This window comes from Schistocerca serialis, chromosome 1, assembly GCF_023864345.2.
Source record: "Schistocerca serialis cubense isolate TAMUIC-IGC-003099 chromosome 1, iqSchSeri2.2, whole genome shotgun sequence".
Classification (NCBI taxonomy): Eukaryota; Metazoa; Arthropoda; class Insecta; order Orthoptera; family Acrididae; genus Schistocerca; species Schistocerca serialis.
The window spans coordinates 155547454-155566524 of NC_064638.1; the positions used below are offsets into that span (position 1 = coordinate 155547454).

General features: G+C 39.7%; 1 protein-coding gene across 3 annotated transcripts in view; it reads left to right on the forward strand.

Annotated features, from left to right (window-relative positions):
* Positions 1 to 19071, forward strand: part of LOC126464701 (GTP-binding protein 1) — a 167923-nt gene that overhangs the window by 76544 nt on the left and 72308 nt on the right. For all 3 annotated transcript variants that reach the window (XM_050096251.1, XM_050096253.1, XM_050096254.1), the window contains 2 exons: positions 4599 to 4777; positions 6849 to 7012. In XM_050096251.1, the coding sequence (XP_049952208.1) occupies positions 4599 to 4777; positions 6849 to 7012 (343 nt within the window). The remainder of the gene's footprint in view (positions 1 to 4598; positions 4778 to 6848; positions 7013 to 19071) is intronic.

The following is a 19071-nucleotide window of genomic DNA, read 5'->3' on the forward strand; positions in this document are numbered from 1 at the left end:
TTTTATTTACTTAAATTTGCCATATTTCGTGACAGTACCTTTTCCGTTAGACATTTGCAAGGCGATATTAGTCTTGGCTTCAGTTGTCTAAGTATGATTCCACAATGCATCTATGTCAGCTGCAGAAATGACGTGGTTCAACGTGTTTCTCTCATTTTGGTGTTTCAAAACAGTTTCTTCAAATGTAGTTTCTTCTTTTTAGTTAATACAACAATAATAGTAACATAATTCAAAATTATTTATGACTGCGACCTTCACATTGTTCTTCCGTCAACACAACCAAGAGTTAGCTGCCGACTGACTATAGTCAAAGACGACTCCATCGTCAAAGATATTTTACACAATTCACAAGTTTCCACTTGTTATCAGTCTCTTTGCTATTCTTCGATACATTTTCTAATAGTAATCAATATGCTTTTACTCTCAAAAACAGAAGTAAATTAACATATAATAAGACAAATTATAATAAATTCTGACAAAAATATAAGAAAACATTTACAATTCGGTATCGACAAATACGGTAAAAAAATAACATCTCCCAGATCCATTACAGTATGGTATTGTTTTTTGGGGCAATTATTCTGATTCAAAAAGGGTATTTTTGGCTCAAAAACGGGCTGTTCGAGCTATATGTGGTGTAAGTTCGAGAACCTCTTGTCGACCCCTATTCAATAGTCTGGGAATTCTGACATTGCCCTCACAGTATATATTTTCATTAATGTCGTTTGTTGTTAGCAGTATTACCCTATTCTCAATATTCTCAAGAGTTAGCAACTTTCATCCAGTTAATACTAGGCAGAAATCCAGTCTGCATTTGGAATGCAGTTCCTTGACTCTTGCGCAGAAAGGATTGCAGTATTCTGCTGCATCCATTTTCAATAAGCTACCACAAGAACTCTAAAATCTTAGCAATAGCCCAATCTCTTTTAAGTCTAAACTGAAGAGTTTCCTCATGGCTCACTCCTTCTATTCTGTCGAGGAGCTCCTGGAAGAGCTAAAAAAGTAAGCAAATTCCAGTGCTACATTGTTGATTTTCTTTATTTAAACTTACGACTTGTCACCTGAATATGTTTTTTTTTATATTTCATTTTATCTGTTTCTAATATCGTGTTATAATTTCATGTATTGACTCGTTCCATGACCATGGAGACTTCTCCTTAATTTGGTCCCACGGAACAATAAATAAATAAATAAAAAAACCACACACACGCACACACACACACACACACACACACACACACACACACACACACACACACACACACACACACACACACGACTGCAGTCGCTGGCAACTGAACCACACTGCAGAGTGTGTGTGTGTGTGTGTGTGTGTGTGTGTGTGTGTGTGTGTGTGTGTGTGGGGGGGGGGGGGGTCTATTTTTGGCGCCAAGTGAGTCTTTTTGTTGTGCCTATCTATGACTCGGGATCTGCGCTATATGGTGAGTGGCAACTTTCCTTTTCACAATATTGTTACATTCCATCCTGGATTTTCTGTTGTTTAGTTATAATAATATATGTTTTTTCTAAGTTATAAAGAAAAGGTTTTAACTGTTAAATGAGCTTGTTATTTTCTGCATATGTAATCGATTATTGTATACAACTTGATTCCACTGTAAATATTGACAAAACCAATTCTGTGATACATACTGAAAGGTGAGTAAGGATACTATTCTATTCTATGACTTTGATCCTATATAATGCGTATAATACAAAAGTTACCAAGGACATAAGTACCGAGTTTGTTTAGTATATCAAATACTGTAATGTTTCTCTCATATTTTTGCAACATACTGGGTTTTTATTTGTTCTAGGTACATAGTGAATATATATAATTTAACAGTAAGGCATCTTTGCTTTGTTGTGTTGCCATGAAATTAAAAGAAATGGAGTAATATCACAATAAAGTAGAACAACCAGTTATAACTAAAATAAAGGATAGGTTTCTATTTTGTCATTATTTCGTTGCATAATTTTAAGAAAATTACTGGGTCATTAATGTGTTATAAACTATTCTATATAGTGTGATTCTTGAGTTTCTCCTGGCGTATTTGATAATCAAAATATCCACGGGTCTGCTGCCGGTCTACAGTGTCCAACGGGCACAATATTTCGGCGACCATACATGTCGCCATCATCAGGTGAACTGACGGACTGAGCTCCTGTGAACGTGCCGGCACGGAGATCCGTACACTATGGCTGCTCAGGGGGAACTGGGTTCGGTCGCCGCGGCGGCCGATTTAAATACTCTCTGCCCGCGGCGCGCTCCCTCTGCTGTCCGCGCCCTGCGCCACGGTCGCGCGGTGGAACAGATAGCAACGGCGTCTGAAATGACGTCGGTGTGATGGCTCTGTCCGCTGTGGTAGTCACAACTATACGTTTGCTCGATTTACTCTTGATTAACCCAATCGCTGGTTCCCAAGCCTTGCTAAGATTATAGCCACAGTCGTGAAACTTGTCGTGCATTGACAAAATCCAAGCCGATGAAGTCAAATATCACCAGTAAAGAGAGGGCGGCCATTCGTGATCTGAGGGAGCGCTCTGAAATTGTTGTCTTACCGGCTGACAAAGGCAATGCTACAGTTGTTGTCTCCCATAAGGACTGCACTGATAAGATGCAGAGCCTGCTAAATGACGATTCCTACCGAAAGATAGGCATTGACCCTAGAAAGAAGGTGGAGAACAAGATGAGGTTGCTTCTCAAGGACGCAGATTTACCGGAGGGTGACGCTAAGAAATTGTTACACCAAGGTCCAGTACCGCCTTGACTGTATGGACTCCCGAAGGTTCACAAAGAGGGGGTACCATTACGCCCCATTGTCAGCAACATCAGGGCACCTACAGATTTGTTGGCCAAATACCTGTTGGGAATATTAAGTCCTTATGTGGGTAAATGCCCTCATCACATCCGTAATTCCATTCATTTTGTTAAACGCCTTGATAGCTTCAGGTTGGATGAGTCAGATATCATGGTGAGTTTTGACGTCGTTTCCTTGTTTACGAGGGTACCCCTGCGAGAGTCACTAGAACTGATTAGTCAGAAGTTTGACGAGAAGACCACTGAACTTTTTAGGCATGTCCTGACTTCCACGTATTTTCTTTTCAATGGAGAATACTACGAACAAACGAAGGGAGTCGCCATGGGTAGCCCACTCTCACCGGTGATAGCGAATTTGTACATGGAGAACTTCGAGGAGGAAGCCCTGTCGTCATCCGAATGGAAACCTACTTGCTTTTTCCGTTACGTGGATGACACGTTCATCATCTGGCCACATGGTATGGATAAACTCCTTGACTTCCTTACACATCTAAACTCCATACACCCCAACATCAAATTCACTATGGAGACTGAAACAGAGGGTAAATTACCTTTCCTTGACATCTTGGTCAAGAGAAGGGCTGACGGCACCCTAGGTCATGGGGTGTATCGGAAGACAATGCACACTGATCTGTATTTGCACGCAGACAGCTGCCACCACCCTTCACAGAGGAATGGGGTACTTAAAACTCTAGTACATAGGGCGCGCACTATCTCTGACGCAGAGAGTCTACCCCAGGAATTGGAACATCTGAGAACTGTATTTCAAAAAAATGGGTACTCAGAGTGGCAGATTCAACGTGCTCTCCACCCAACCACTACAGCACAACCTGTGGAGATGGATGAAATCACGAGGGAGGAGGTAGACACTGCGTTTATTCCATGTACAGGTGCACTCTCGGGGAAAATCGCCCATGTTTTGAAGAAACACCGGGTCGGAACTGTGTTTTGTCCTCTGAATAAAACTCGTCCACTGGTGGGGAGCGCCAAAGATGACCTCGGTTTGAGGAAGGCCGGCGTGTACCAGATTCCGTGTCAATGTGGCAAGTCGTGTATTGGTCAGACGATGCGTACCGTCGAGGATTGATGCCGTGAACACCAGAGGCACACTCGACTGATGTATCTGAGCAAGTCGGCAGTTGCTGAACATTGTTGGAAAATCACGCTATGGAGTATGACACATGAGGATTCTGGTACAGACGTCGAGCTACTGGGACAGCGTTGTTAGAGGCGCCATCAAAATTCGCACCAGTGATGACCTCATAAACCGTGACTGTGGCTATAATCTTAGTAAGGCTTGGGAACCAGCGATTGGGTTAATCAAGAGTAAATTGAGCAAACGTATAGTTGTGACGACCGCGGCGGACAGAGCCATCACACCGACGTCATCTCAGACGCCGTCGCAATCTGTTCCACCGCATGACCGTGGCGCAGGACGCGGACAGCGCGTGCCGCGGGCGGAGGGTATTTAAATCGGCCCGCTGCCGCGAGCGAACCCAGTTCCCTCTGAGCAGCCATAGCGTATGGATCTCCGTGCCAGCACGTTCACAGGAGCTCAGTCTGTCAGTTCACCTGATGATGGTGACATGTATGATTGCCGAAATATTGTGCCCGTTGGACACTAGACCGGCAGTACACCCGTGGATATTTTGATATCCTATATAGTGTTCTTGAATGAATTTTCCTTTTGATATAATTAATTTATTGGCAAACATTGTGCAAAAAATTACACTGGATAATGTTGTTACCTGTGCCAATGCCATTTGTTTTGTTTACACAGGGTAGCAGTTGTGGGAAACGTCGATGCTGGGAAGTCGACGCTTCTGGGAGTGCTGACACATGGAGAACTGGACAATGGGCGTGGACATGCTCGTCAGAGGCTATTTCGACACAAGCATGAAATGGAATCCGGACGTACGAGCTCAGTTGGGAATGACATATTGGGTTTTGATAGTTTAGGTAGGAGCAAACCATTTGATTGTTATATTTAACATATATGTGGTCAAATAAATTGACCAGTTTACATATGTATTATTTTATATTTCTGCTATCATTTTTAAAATAAGTTTTTTTTTCCTGTCATTTGTAAATTATGGCTTTTTAAATGAATAAAATAGTTTTTAATAGTACCTGGATCTGTTCCCTTTATTAATGTGAAATGTTGTCGCTGGCCTGTAATATGCCACTAAAATTGATAAATGCATTGACATTCGAAATTCTGAAGCAGTACTCACAATTGGTTTCCAGTGCTGCACTTGCTTTTTGTCATAAAATAACTTTTATGTCTTGTTACCTATATTTTTTAAGCCTTACTAAGGTTACCTACTATTTAATCCTGTTGTTGTTATGTCTAAAATGTGTTGGACTTGCTCCTGAGTTGATTTGGTGCTTCACTACTGTGTGTTTGTGTACCACTGGCATGCATAGTTCGGTGTTTATAGTGTAATATTAATAGTTTGTATGTATGTTGTTTTGTTTTCTAATTACTGGGAGCCAAATGGCATTTCCAGCTGTCTAGTGGATTTTTTGTTGTATTTTGTTTTTGGTTTTATTTCAAAATGTGGTGATCTTTTGTTGTTAATATGGGATGCGGGTATACATCACTTAAATTGGGTATGGTTGTGAGGGAGGGGCAGGTGTTGCCAGACGGAGCAACTGGTATTGGTTTTTGTTGTGAGAGTTTATGTGTGTGTAGTGTGTGTGTGTGTGTGTGTGTGTGTGTGTGTGTGTGTGTGTGTGTGTTTTCATTTACTTTTTTCATGAACACAATAATTTTCTTATATTGTTACGAACTTCATCTGATGCTTTTCTTCGTACCCTGTTCTATGCTAGTTTGTTCGTAATATATTTAATTAAGTGAACATGGAATGGCAGGTGTTGTTCTCCCAACTTCTTAAGCGTACTTTGTAATGTGTTTTGATAATGTCACCTGTAACATTCAGATACACTGATCTGTAATTTTGACGTCTATCTGCAGAGATATTGTGGGACTGTTACTCCACCTTTTCCAGCTTGTGATAATCATTACATACCCGAAGAACACTACAGTCAACATTTTCTGCTATCTATTTTGCATATTCTAATCTTTCAAACTTCTGGGAAGATTAAAGCTGTGTGCCCAGCCACCTCACCTTTTGCAGGCAGTACTCTTACTGCCTCCTGATCCACCATCACAGCTTTACTTCAGCCAGTACCTCATCTCCTACCTTCCAAACTTCCCAGACGTTCTCATGCTTAGGTTGTGGGATAGCAATCGTATAAGAAAGTATATTGCGGAGAAATGACTATGCCATGTCACGGGATATCATTTCTAGAATGAATCTTTCATTCTGCAACAGAGTATGCACTGATCTGAAATTTCATGGCAGATTAAAACTGTGCGCCAGACTGGGACACAGTGAAACTTGTGTTGCTCCAGAAAGGAATGCAATGTATGGAAACTTTAAAAAGACATTTAGTGTTTTCTTTGAGAGAGAAACAACATGTGACAAAGAAAATGAGTTTTATACAGAAGCTGTTGTGTTTAATGTGTACATGATGTATTCTCTTCTATTCTAAACATGTGATTGTTGTGTAGTATGACACTACTGTATTGTGAAGATTGACTCCATTTTGTGTTCCAGTCTCTCTCTCTCTCTCTCTCTCTCTCTCTCTCTCTCTCTCTCTCTCTCTATCTCTCTATCTATCACTATCTCTTTCTCTGTCTCTATCTATCTCTCTATCTTTCATATTATTAGGTTATTTTTTTAAAATTATTTTTTAAGGAATTTTATTTCACGTAACCCCAAGACAAGCTGAATGTTAATGAGAAAATAAATTTAGTGACAATATACAATGTTTACTATACTGTGTTGTGCATCTTGTTTATACATCTGTGCTCTATCTAATCATGAAAGTTTTCATTATGGTCATTGTATATGGTGTCACTGTATTACTTCTTGCTGGAACTGACTACCCCATATGCTGTGTGGTAAAGTGTTGAATCACTGGAACCTTTTTAACACAAATGAAATTTAGTTTATTATTGCAGGAAATGTTGTAAACAAGCCCGAGCATGGTTCACTTGACTGGGTGAAGATCTGTGAACGTTCTTCAAAAGTGATAACATTTATTGACTTGGCAGGGCATGAGCGTTACCTCAAGACCACAGTATTTGGGATGACTGGTCATGCTCCTGATTTTGGAATGCTGATGGTGAGTTTCAGAGTACATAAAATGAATGCAATATGAAATAGTAAGTTTATTTGTCCTTGGGCTGTGTGAAGTGGTGCGGTAATGAAGACACTGACAGGGCTGAGATTCTCATCCAGAAGTTCAGATATAAATTTTCTATGGCTTCCCTAAATTGCTTATGCCAAATGCTTGGATGATGCTGGACACTTCAATGTATATAGAAAAAGACAATGTATATTACAGTTACATCTACATTGTAGTTTGTTGACCCATTAACCCCGATGCTCGATGCAGTTTGCCATTCCTAGTGTTTGCTAATTATGTTTTGATCCAGAATAAATGCTGTATACTACGTCATCAGTGATCTGCCTTATACAGTCATATCTAAACCTGCCTCTGTAATTCTTTCCTTCTGCCATCCCATCGTGTAATCATTTAATTTCTGTTTTCCCCAATTGTCCATGTTTCACACCTGCATAAAGCTATGTTCCAAACACAGCTCTTCGTGATTTTGTTTCTGGTTCCAAGATTTATATTTTTGTAACCTGTCAGCTGTTCCTTTCCATAGAAAGTCCTTTTACTTTGTACAGACCTTGACACTCGTATCTTTTTTGCATCATCATTCCTCATTTATTCTATTTTACATCATTAATGTGCTCCTGGAAAGTCATAGGTGGAGCACAAATAATGGAAGGCGTAGAGGTATCAGTTCATCTTATGGTTGAGGTGTCGACTGGTTGACAGGCACAGCAGCAAGATTAAAATTGTCACTAAGGTTTTAAACAATGTCCTTTCTCTGAGCAAAGAGGTCTAACTTTTTTTCAGTTAAAACTGACAGCTCATCTTTTTTAATCAGACGTTCACTCTGGCTGCAGTAATTTTAGTTCGATAACAGCAGCATCATAATTTCCAAAATAAATTTTCATGTCTTGAAATAATAAGTTGTATGCTGCATGTATTACTCTGGTGTGTTATTTAAATAGCATATATTGGCTTTTTACATTAAATCATATTAAGATTTCAGCTTACTGAAGAAGTTGTTGTCTTTTTGAACATCTATTCAAGAATAATCATTCCACAAAATTTTTTAGGATTATTCTCTTTTGTTCATACATTTTGATGTAAGTGGGATCTTTCACACAGAATAACGTGAAGCTCTCGGGATTCTCAAGACGAACAATGTATGCTCCTGCCTGTGAAAATAAAATTAGGCCAGCCTGCAAACAAGGCATCTAATAGGTGCACCCTACTTTCTATTATCACAGAAATTGCAGGATTACTTGTGACATTTTTTATATGAAAAAATTAGAAAACAGTTGAATCTCACAAAGTACATAAATAATAATTCCATTAATTACATTTATTAAATTTTGTCATAATAAAGATGTTAGTTTTGCATTGGTCATTGATCAGTGGTAAAAACATTTGTTAGAAGCAGTGTGGGAGGCTTGTCTCACAACAGTTAACAGATAAACAAACAAATCCCACCCACAGCATGTCAGTCTGTCTTCATTTGCGAGGCTTCCTCTGCAGGGTGGTCTGTATGTGGATGTGGATATCTTCACTCGCACCATTTCACTAATTATTGCTTTGTGAAGCTCATTTCAATTGGTTGGTATATTACAGATTTTACTGAAACCTTCAAGCAGAAAAGCAACAGCAGATTTTTCATTTCTTTTACATACAAAGAGCACAGTAAATAGAGTACTACAGCTAATTAGTAAAATGGTAGACTTCTGCTAATTTGAATAGTTGTAATCCGAAGTGCGTTTTGATGTCTTTAAGTCCTTTCACTGTTCTTTTGAAATGGTGGCCTGTGACAACATTGTTATACCACCAGCTGAGCCAAGTGTCATAATAATGGTATGATTGTCAATTCCATTTATGTAGTAAATAATTTTCAATGAAACTGATGGCCAGTTTTCTACATGATTTAGAACGCTAGTGAAAATGGGAGTACCCCTCAGAGTGTCAGTTTTGAAGGCGTACAAATCATGTTGATTGTACAGGACTGACATGAGGATGGTAGATGGTAGTTTTATGAATATTTTTGTTCATAATGTGTCATCTTGTGTCACAAGTCCAATTCGTTTTAGTACAACGTATTTTGGAGCTACAACTCCATTTTTGTGGACTCCATTCACGTTTTTTTGGCATTACATCTACTTGTATCACCTCACACTACGTGAATGACATAGTTGTTCATTTTACATGAAAAACATCTTAAGCTAGATAAACAGAATGAATGAAGTATTATTAATGTTAATCTTCATTTGACTACAAAATGTTGCTCTGCTTCTGTGAGAAACTAATAGAAGTATTTAATTTATTTTGTTTCTCTTGCCTGAGATGTTTCTTCACATAAAACTAAAAACTGTTTCGTTAATATACTGCTAGATGATAAAATGAAGCAGCTTAAATACCCAAAAATATCATGAAGACCATGAAAATTGAGCTATAGCTTTGAAACAAATTGGATTAAAACAGGAAAATAAATAAAACGTTCTGACTGAAGATGACACATTACTAACAAAAATATTTTTCTCTTGTAAATAGTCGACTCCCTCTCATGGTCCCCTGAAATCAGGAATGTGCTGCCCACTATCCTTCCCACCCCTCTCACAGAGGTAATCCGCTGTCCGCCAAGCCTACACAATATTCTTGTCAATCCCAACACAACCCTTGCTTGCTCCCAACCCCTTGCCGCATGACTCATATCCCTGTAATAGACATAGATGCAAGACCTGTTACAAACATCCTCCCACCAACACCTAACCCAGTCCCATCACAAGCGTCACCTATCCCAACAAAGGCAAGGCTGCTTGTGAAACCAGTCATGTGATCTACAAGGTAAACTGCAACCACTGTGTTGCATGCTATGCAGGCATGACAACCAACAAGCTGTCTGTCCGCATGAATGACCACCGACAAACAGTGGCTAAGAAACAGCTAGACCACCCAGTTGCTGAGCATGCTGCCCAACACAGTGTTCTTCAGTTCAATGACTGGTTCACAGCCTTTGCCATCAGGATCCTTCCCACCAACACCAGCTTTTCTGAATGTGAGAACTGTCTCTACAATATATCCTCTGATCCTGTAATGCTCCTGTCCTGAACCTGTCTTAGTTATTTTTCTTTACCCATATCCCCTTCCCTGTTCTCATTCCAGCACTACACAGCCCTCTATTCCACCAAATACCCACAGTTTTTGTACTTCTTTTCCCCCTTTCCTTTCCCTCTACCCCCCTCCCCCCACTCTCTACCCCTCCATCTCACCTCCTGACTGCACCTAGCTGTCCTACCCTCTCCTCACCTCATTCCTGTATGCTCCAAGAAGCAGCACTTCACCATCCCCAATCCCTACCCTGCTATCCCCCTCACTCCTTGCCCCAGCCTTCTCCTTGGCCAGATACTGTGGTCAGATGTATGTGAGGTGCATTTGTGTGTGTGTGTGTGTGTGGGGGGGGGGGGGGGGTCTAATTCTGATGAAGGCCTGTGTGGGTGAAAGCTTTGTTTGCCAGTCTATTTGTTGTGTCTATCTGTGAGTTATCTCCACTGCATGGTGAGCAGAAACTATCATTTCCATAATATTGTCAAAATGTATTGTAAAATTGCCATGATAAAAATGGAGCAGAATCTCTCTGTTATATTGTGTGTGAACAGGAAATTTTGGTATTAATTTTTACCAAATTAGGTAAATTTTTTGTCAGTTATGGTGTTATTTTCTGACTGCTTGTTTTTGAATTAGTTCTTTAGTTTTTCTTTATTTCATTATTTTTCATCGCTGATAGAAAGAAATCGAGAACATATCATGTTGATTAATGCCTTTTCAGAGTCAAAATGCTGTATTTGTTGTTTATGTTTTTATAGTCCTGTAGCAGCTTAATTAATGCATCACATTTAAGAACACTCCAAAATATGTCATTTTTGGTATGATTTGCTGCCTGAAAGTCTTGGGAAATAAGATTCTTGAAATAAAACTGTTAAGAGACTGCAGTTCATTGCAAGTAGGGCATTTTTGTCTGACACCTAAGGCATCTGTTATGCTGTGTGAGAAATGAACGGGCGTTTTAAGGTTATATATAAACCACAGGGTTGAGAAAAGAATTAAAATGAAATCTCAATATTAAATAACTGTCAGTTGTCAGTGTTAGTAAACTGCTGCCCTCAGAGTTATGAAATTTTGTTGCGGGACTGGGAAAATGACAAATTTTATGAAATTTCATAAAAACCACCATTTCTCATTACAGTGTAGAAAATGCTGATTGTGTGATATTTACATGGCCCTAAGTATATCAAATGATGACCTTTGATTTAGGAAGCACAAACTTGCAACCAGATTTTTTTTAGGGCAATGCAATTGCAAAGCAGTTAATATATTCTTATTCATGTTTTATTAGCATATCATCATCATCTACTATTTCCAGCTCCTGTCTGAGCCAGTTTGGAACATAGGCCTCTCCATTTTTTCCTGTCCCCCCACCATTCTTCTCTCTCCACTCTGTTCCAGTCTTCTCTTCTCTTCCTCACACATTCCTCCACTCTAATGTCCATTGTCTCTTGCCTTCTGCTGTCATTTCATAAGCATCTCTTGGTATCCAGCCAACTCCCATTCTTTTAACATGTCCATAGCATCTTAATCTTGTCGTTTCTATGATCTCTTACATGGGATTCACTTTCACAATTTCTGTCACTGTCTCATTCCTTACTCTGTTCTTGTTAATCATATCCTGCATCTCTGATTTCGTCTCACAAGCCTGTATCTTGCTCACCTGCCTTCTCTCCATTACCCATGTTTCTGAAGCATATGTGATTATTTGAGCATAATATGTTTGGTATAACATATGTTTGCATTTTGGTGGTACATCAATGCTCCAGACCAGACTCCTTACATTCTGCAGGAGTCCATGGCTTGTCTTCCCCTTTCACCAATCTCCTTATCATTCCTTCTGCTGTCACCTAGGTTACTGGAAACATTCTGCTTTCTTTAGTACTTGCCCTCTGAAACTTATATCCATTGCCACTGTACTCTTATTCCTCATTGACACCATTACTTCACCTGTCTTTGCATCAAAATTCAATCCATATGTTGTAATTAATTTTTAACTAAAATATAATCTGTTACGAGAAACTAGTTGTCCAAATTGAGGTATTTTGGCACATGTCTTTTTATGAGGTAACTTAATTGTTTCAGAAGGCTGTTTTTAAAAAGTCTCAGAAAACAAGTGTAGCAAGTAGCTTGGTGGAATTAGCTCAAGAAAACTGTCACCCACAATGCCTATTATCTCCCTGTGAATAAATGGTGGTTTTATTAGCGATGTTGAGGGTTATTTCTAAAAAGGAAACCAAAAGTGAAAATTGAATCACACCATGACAGCTGATATAGTAAATATAAGTTAAGTAATTGTTATAAAAATGAATAATTTCAAGCACTTTTATGTTTTAGCCAAAATGTCTGTTACATTACATCGGAATCAACTTTTAAGACATAAAAATTTTGGTAAAGATGAACAACAAGCTTGCATTTGGGAGCAATTGATTAGATGGCAAAAATTAAGTTCTTACAGTCAACGTGGTGAAGAACAGAATTATATCACAACTGAAATTTTTGTGTTGGAGAGCTATATTTTTACGATATAAGGCATTGCAATGAACATCTTTGTGGAAATCCTTCCCACTTTTAGTTTCTGAGTTATGAACTAGACTGTTTAATGCTGAAAATTCTCCATATGATTTAGTGCTCTGTGTCACATCATAACCAAATCCAAAAACAGGGTCATAAGTGAAGTACAACACTTAGCACTGAAAGCATGTTTATCACAGACCAAAATTCAGGCGGAATAGGACTGACTCCTGGATGGAGAGTGCTGCTATTTATACACATGTTGCATATTCCAGAATATGCAAACACTACACACGTAAGAAATTTTGAAAACCCTCCACAAATAATAAACACTAGATAACAAATATTTTTTGGCTATTGGGTTTGGTCTGGTGACCCCCAGCCCACCAGTCAGTGACACTAACCACTACTCCACCTGCAGCTGCAGCTGCATGCAGCATTGCTTCCTGCATTGCTCCCTCTCCAGGAGAAACAGTGACCTGACCTGCTGTTTTATTGGAGCTGACAACAGAATCGCAGCTCTAAATCTTGTCAGTGATCCCCTATATGGCAGCGGTGAAGATTCTTCGTGTTTAGGTGATGTTGTCATATCTTCTTTATTATGATGAGCATCAAAGGTAACCCCTCCCATTGAAGCTTTGTGATCATCAAGAAAACCTTCTTGAATGAGAAGTTCCCATTTTTGATTTGCATGTTGTGACTAAAATATGGCTTTATAATTCAGACATAGGCAACATATCTGCTCTTTTGTCTTTTGACGAGGGATCATAATTTTCTACTTTGTATGTAATGTCCGACAAGTGATGAGGGATACAGTATGGCCCCAAGTAGTGTTTTAGTAATGTTTCCTGTAAACCCACATTCCACTTAGCTGTGAAAATCCATACTAAGTCTCCAAGACTGTATATCACTGACCGTGCTTGGTGTTACAGCACTCTCAGTCCTTGTACTGGGTGTTTGGAGAACATACGCAGGCCAACTGTCTTGCTTCTTCAGTCCTAGTGATTAGGTGTTTCACATTTGCATCCTGAGTATCATCTAGTTGAATCGGGTACAGTGTATCCACTCTATTTAGCCTCACAGCCATGGAGCAGGAAGAACCATGTGAAGCCTGTAGTGTCTTGCTTCACTGTGTTATATGCTGTGTCATGGATGATAGTGTTGCATCTCAATCTGTCTGTCTGGTATTGTTATACACTGAGAGCATACCAGCCAATTTTTTATTAAAACATTCTGTGAGACCGTTCATCTGTGGATGGTAGGCAGTTGTTACCCTTTGGGTTATGTTGCAGTGTGAAATTATCTCTGCTAATAGTCTCCTTCAGAAACTTTTGCGTGATCAGAGACCATTGCACAGGATGCTCCACACTTCAAAATAATGTCTTCTACATGTAAGCTTGGATTTAGGGATCCTTGGTAGTCAGCTCAGCTTTGGTGACAGCGTAACTGGTGAGGTAGTCAGTGCAGACTGTTTGTCAACTTCAGGAGCTTTCTTCCTCCTTCCTCAAGGCTTCTATTATTCTCAGCAGTGCTGGATCTTCTTTCCATTCAGCAGCAGTGCCACTTAATGCAGTGGTAATTGTGATTTCATCTACACTGCTATATGCTGCAAAGGATTCCTTGTAAAGCAGTTATTCTTGTGTTTTCATCAACTTTTGTGTACCACTATGATGTCGTACTCCCAAAGTCTCAGTGCCTGTCTTGCCGTTCAACCCGACAGATCCTTCAGGATAGTCAATCAGCAGAGTAAACAATGGTCTGTTATAGTGATGAATGGTGTGCCAAATAAATATGTCAGAACTTGTTGACCTCCAGAATGGTTGTGAGGCACTCTTTCTCAGCTGTAGAGTAGTGTCTAGTTCGTTTCGGAGTTGTAGAGTACCCTGAAAGTGTAAGCTATCACCTTTTCAGTGCCTTCCTGAATTTGCACTAGAACTGGACTGATCCCAAAACCGCTAGTGTCGCTGTGAAGTTCTGCCTCATCATTCTTGCCATATAATGCTAGGACTAAAGATGATGTTAGCTTCCCCTTAAGGACAAAAAGAAAAAAAAAATCTTTCTTGCTCCTTGTTCCAAGAAAATTTGACATCTCCCTATAGTAGTTCTTGCAAGGGACATGAATTGGTACAGAAGTCCTTTATGAATTGCCAGTACTATGAGCACAGTCTGTGAAGACTTGTCACATCCTGAGTTTGCAGAAGAGTCAGAAAATCTGTGAGCGATCTTATTTTCTTCGGATGGTGACAGACTCTATCACCATTAATTAGGTGTCCCAAAGTTTTTATTTCACACTCAGGCAGAGGTGTGCTGTCTGAATACCCTTCAGCACAGTTGTCAGGCACCTTACACGTTTTTCACATGTCTTCAAAAAATGACATTGTCATCCAGTTAGCAAAGAAATGGTGTCCATTTTAGGTGACAAAGCGCGTTGTCAGTTATACACTCAAATGTGACTGGAGCATTACGTAGCCTAAACAACATAACTTTGAACTCGTAAAACCTGTTGGGTGTTATTAAGGGAGTCTCCTGGTCAACCTCATCAGCCTTAATTTGTAGTAGCCTGTCTTCATGTCCATAGTTAAGAAGTACTTTATTCCTTTTAAACCGTCATCAATGCATGGCAATGGGCAGACATCTTTTTTCATCACTTTTTTCCCTCATTATTAGTCAACGCACAAACACCGTGTGCTGTCCTCCTCCTTCACAAGGACCACAGGAGGGGACCAAAGACACTCTGAAGATACAGCTTTGTCATCCAGCAGCATCTTCTCAACTTACTCTTGAATTACATACTGTCCGTACAGTGGCACCCTATGCAAGCACTGCAGTATTGAGATGATGTTTTCTTATGAATCATGTGGTCTGTCTTTTTCTCCACTTTGGATATGAAAAAATCTGAATATTGATACAGAACAGCTTACACCCAATGATGTTGCTTGGTTTGATCAGATCCTATTGGCAATTTGATAGTAGCTTTCTGTACTGCATTATGTGTAGTGATAGCAGTGCACAGTTCTTCACTCATGGCACTGAGCTGCCCTTCCTACACTGGTTTAGCTGTTCCAATGCACATACATTTAGCACTGAATTATGACTGTTTATGACAAATAATGATCCAAAGTTCTCCAATGCTTATGATAATTGCTGGTGTGTGTATTTATTTCGTGAGCTTTTTGCAACCTACTAAAGCCTTACAGTGTAACTGAGCATCTAGATTGATGACTGTAACACATCTAATTGATGATAGCTGGATAACAATGTTTTCAGTGGCACACAACTGCCCAGAGCAATCTTTGTTGTGTGTCCTTATTGGAATAACTTTGTCAGTCTGAAGCTATGACCTTCCACAGTGTATGATTCCCTGTGATACCTGTATGCAGTCCCGTCTGAGAATATCATGACATTATTCTGTATGAACAATAAAGTCAAAGGGCTGTGTTCTGTTGTTGTTGTTGTGGTCTTCAGTCCTGAGACTGGTTCGATGCAGCTCTCCATGCCACTCTGTCCTGTGCTAGCTTCTTCATCTCCCAGTACTTACTGCAACCCACATCTTTCTGAATCTGCTTAGTGTATTCATCTCTTGGTCTCCCTCTACGATTTTTACCCTCCACACTGCCCTCCAATGCTAAATTTATGATCCCCTGATGCCTCAGAACATGTCCTACCATCCGGTCCCTTCTTTTTGTCAAGTTGTGCCACAAACTCCTCTTCTCCCCAATTCTATTCAATACCTCCTCATTAGTCATGTGATCTACCCATCTAATCTTCAGCATTCTTCTGTAGCACCACATTTCGAAAGCTTCTATTCTCTTCTTGTCCAAACTATTAATCGTCCATGTTTCACTTCCATACGTTGCTACACTCCAAACAAATACATTCAGAAACGACTTCCTGACACTTAAATCTATACTTGATGTTAACATATTTCTCTTCTTCAGAAACGCTTTCCTTGCCATTGCTAGTCTACATTTTATATCCTCTCTACTTCGAGAATCATCAGTTATTTTGCTCCCCAAATAGCAAAACTCCTTTACTACTTTAAGTGTGTCATTTCCTAATCTAATTCCTTCAGCATCACCCAACTTAATTTGACTACATTCCATTATCCTCGTTTTGCTTTTGTTGATGTTCATCTTATACCCTCCTTTCAAGACACTGTCCATTCCGTTCAACAGCTCTTCCAAGTCCTTTGCTGTCTCTGACAGAATTACAATGTCGTTGGCAAACCTCAAAGTTTTTATTTCTTCTCCATGGGTTTTAATACCTACACCAAATTTTTCTTTTGTTTCCTTTAGTGCTTGCTCAATATACAGATTGAACAACGTTGGGGAGAGGCTACAACCCTGTCTCACTCCCTTCTCAACCACTGCTTCCCTTTCATGTCCCTCGACTCTTATAACTGCCATCTGGTTTCTGTACAAATTGTAAATAGCCTTTCGCTCCCTGTATTTTACCCCTGCCATCTTTAGGATGTGAAAGAGAGTATTCCAGTCAACATTGTCAAAAGCTTTCTCTAAGTCTACAAATGCTAGAAACGTAGGTTTGCCTTTCCTTAATCTTTCTTCTAAGATAAGTTGTAAGGGCAGTATTGCCTCACGGGTCCCAACATTTCTACGGAATCCAAACTGATCTTCCCCGAGGTCAGCTTCTACCAGTTTTTCCATTCGTCTGTAAAGAATTCGCGTTAGTATTTTGCAGCTGTGACTTATTAAGCTGATAGTTCGGCAATTTTCACATCTGTCAACACCTGCTTTCTTTGGGATTGGAATTATTATATTCTTCTTGAAGTCTGAGGGTATTTCGCCTGTTTCATACATCTTGCTCACCAGATGGTAGAGTTTTGTCAGGACTGGCTCTCCCACGGCCGTCAGTAGTTCCAATGGAATATTGTCTATTCCGGGGGCCTTGTTTCGACTCAGGTCTTTCAGTGCTCTGTCAAACTCTTCACGCAGTATCATATCTCCCATTTCATCTTCATCTACATTCTCTTCCATTTCCATAATATTGTCCTCAAGTACATCGCCCTTGTATAGACCCTCTATATACTCCTTCCACCTTTCTGCTTTCCCTTCTTTGCTTAGAACTGGGTTTCCATTTGAGCTCTTGATATTCATACAAGTCGTTCTCTTATCTCCAAAGGTCTCTTTAATTTTCCTGTAGGCGGTATCTATCTTACCCCTAGTGAGATAGGCCTCTACATCCTTACATTTGTCCTCTAGCCATCCCTGCTTAGCCATTTTGCACTTCCTGTCGATCTCATTTTTGAGACGTTTGTATTCCTTTTTGCCTGTTTCACTTACTGCATTTTTATATTTTCTCCTTTCATCAATTAAATTCAATATTACTTCTGTTACCCAAGGATTTCTACTAGCCCTCGTCTTTTTACCTACTTGATCCTCTGCTGCCTTCACTACTTCATCCCTCAGAGCTACCCATTCTTCTTCTACTGTACTTGTTTCCCCCATTCCTGTCAATTGCTCCCTTATGCTCTCCCTGAATCTCTGTACAACCTCTGGTTCTTTCAGTTTATCCAGATCCCATCTCCTTAAATTCCCACCTTTTTGCGGTTTCTTCAGTTTTAATGTACAGTTCATAACCAATAGATTGTGGTCAGAGTCCACATCTGCCCCTGGAAATGTCTTACAATTTAAAACCTGGTTCCTAAATCAGTCTTACCATTATATAATCTATCTGATACCTACTAGTATCTCCAGGATTCTTCCATGTATACAACCTCCTTTCATGGTTCCTGAACCAAGTGTTAGCTATGATTATGTTGTGCTCTGTGCAAAATTCTACCAGGCGGCTTCCTCTTTCATTTCTTAGCCTCAATCCATATTCACCTACTACGTTTCCTTCTCTCCCTTTTCCTACACTCGAATTCCAGTCACCCATGACTATTAAATTTTCGTCTCCCTTCACTACCTGAATAATTTCTTTTATCTCATCATACATTTCATAAATTTCTTCATCATCTGCAGAGCTAGTTGGCATATAAACTTGTACTACTGTAGTAGGCATGGGCTTCGTGTCTGTCTTAGCCATAATAATGTGAGCACTATGCTGTTTGTAGTAGCTTACCTGCACTCCTATTTTTTTATTCATTATTAAACCTACTCCTGCATTACCCCTATTTGATTTTGTATTTACAACCCTATATTCACCTGACCAAAAGTCTTGTTTCTCCTGCCACCGAACTTCACTAATTCCCACTATATCTAACTTTAACCTATCCATTTCCCTTTTTAAATTTTCTGCCCTACCTGCCCGATTAAGGGATCTGACATTCATGCTCCGATTCATAGAACGCCAGTTTTCTTTCTCCTGATAACAACATCCTCTTGAATAGTCCCCGCCCGGAGATCTGAATGGGGGACTATTTTACCTCCGGAATATTTTACCCAAGAGGACGCCATCATCATTTAACCATACAGTAAAGCTGCATGCCCTCGGGAAAA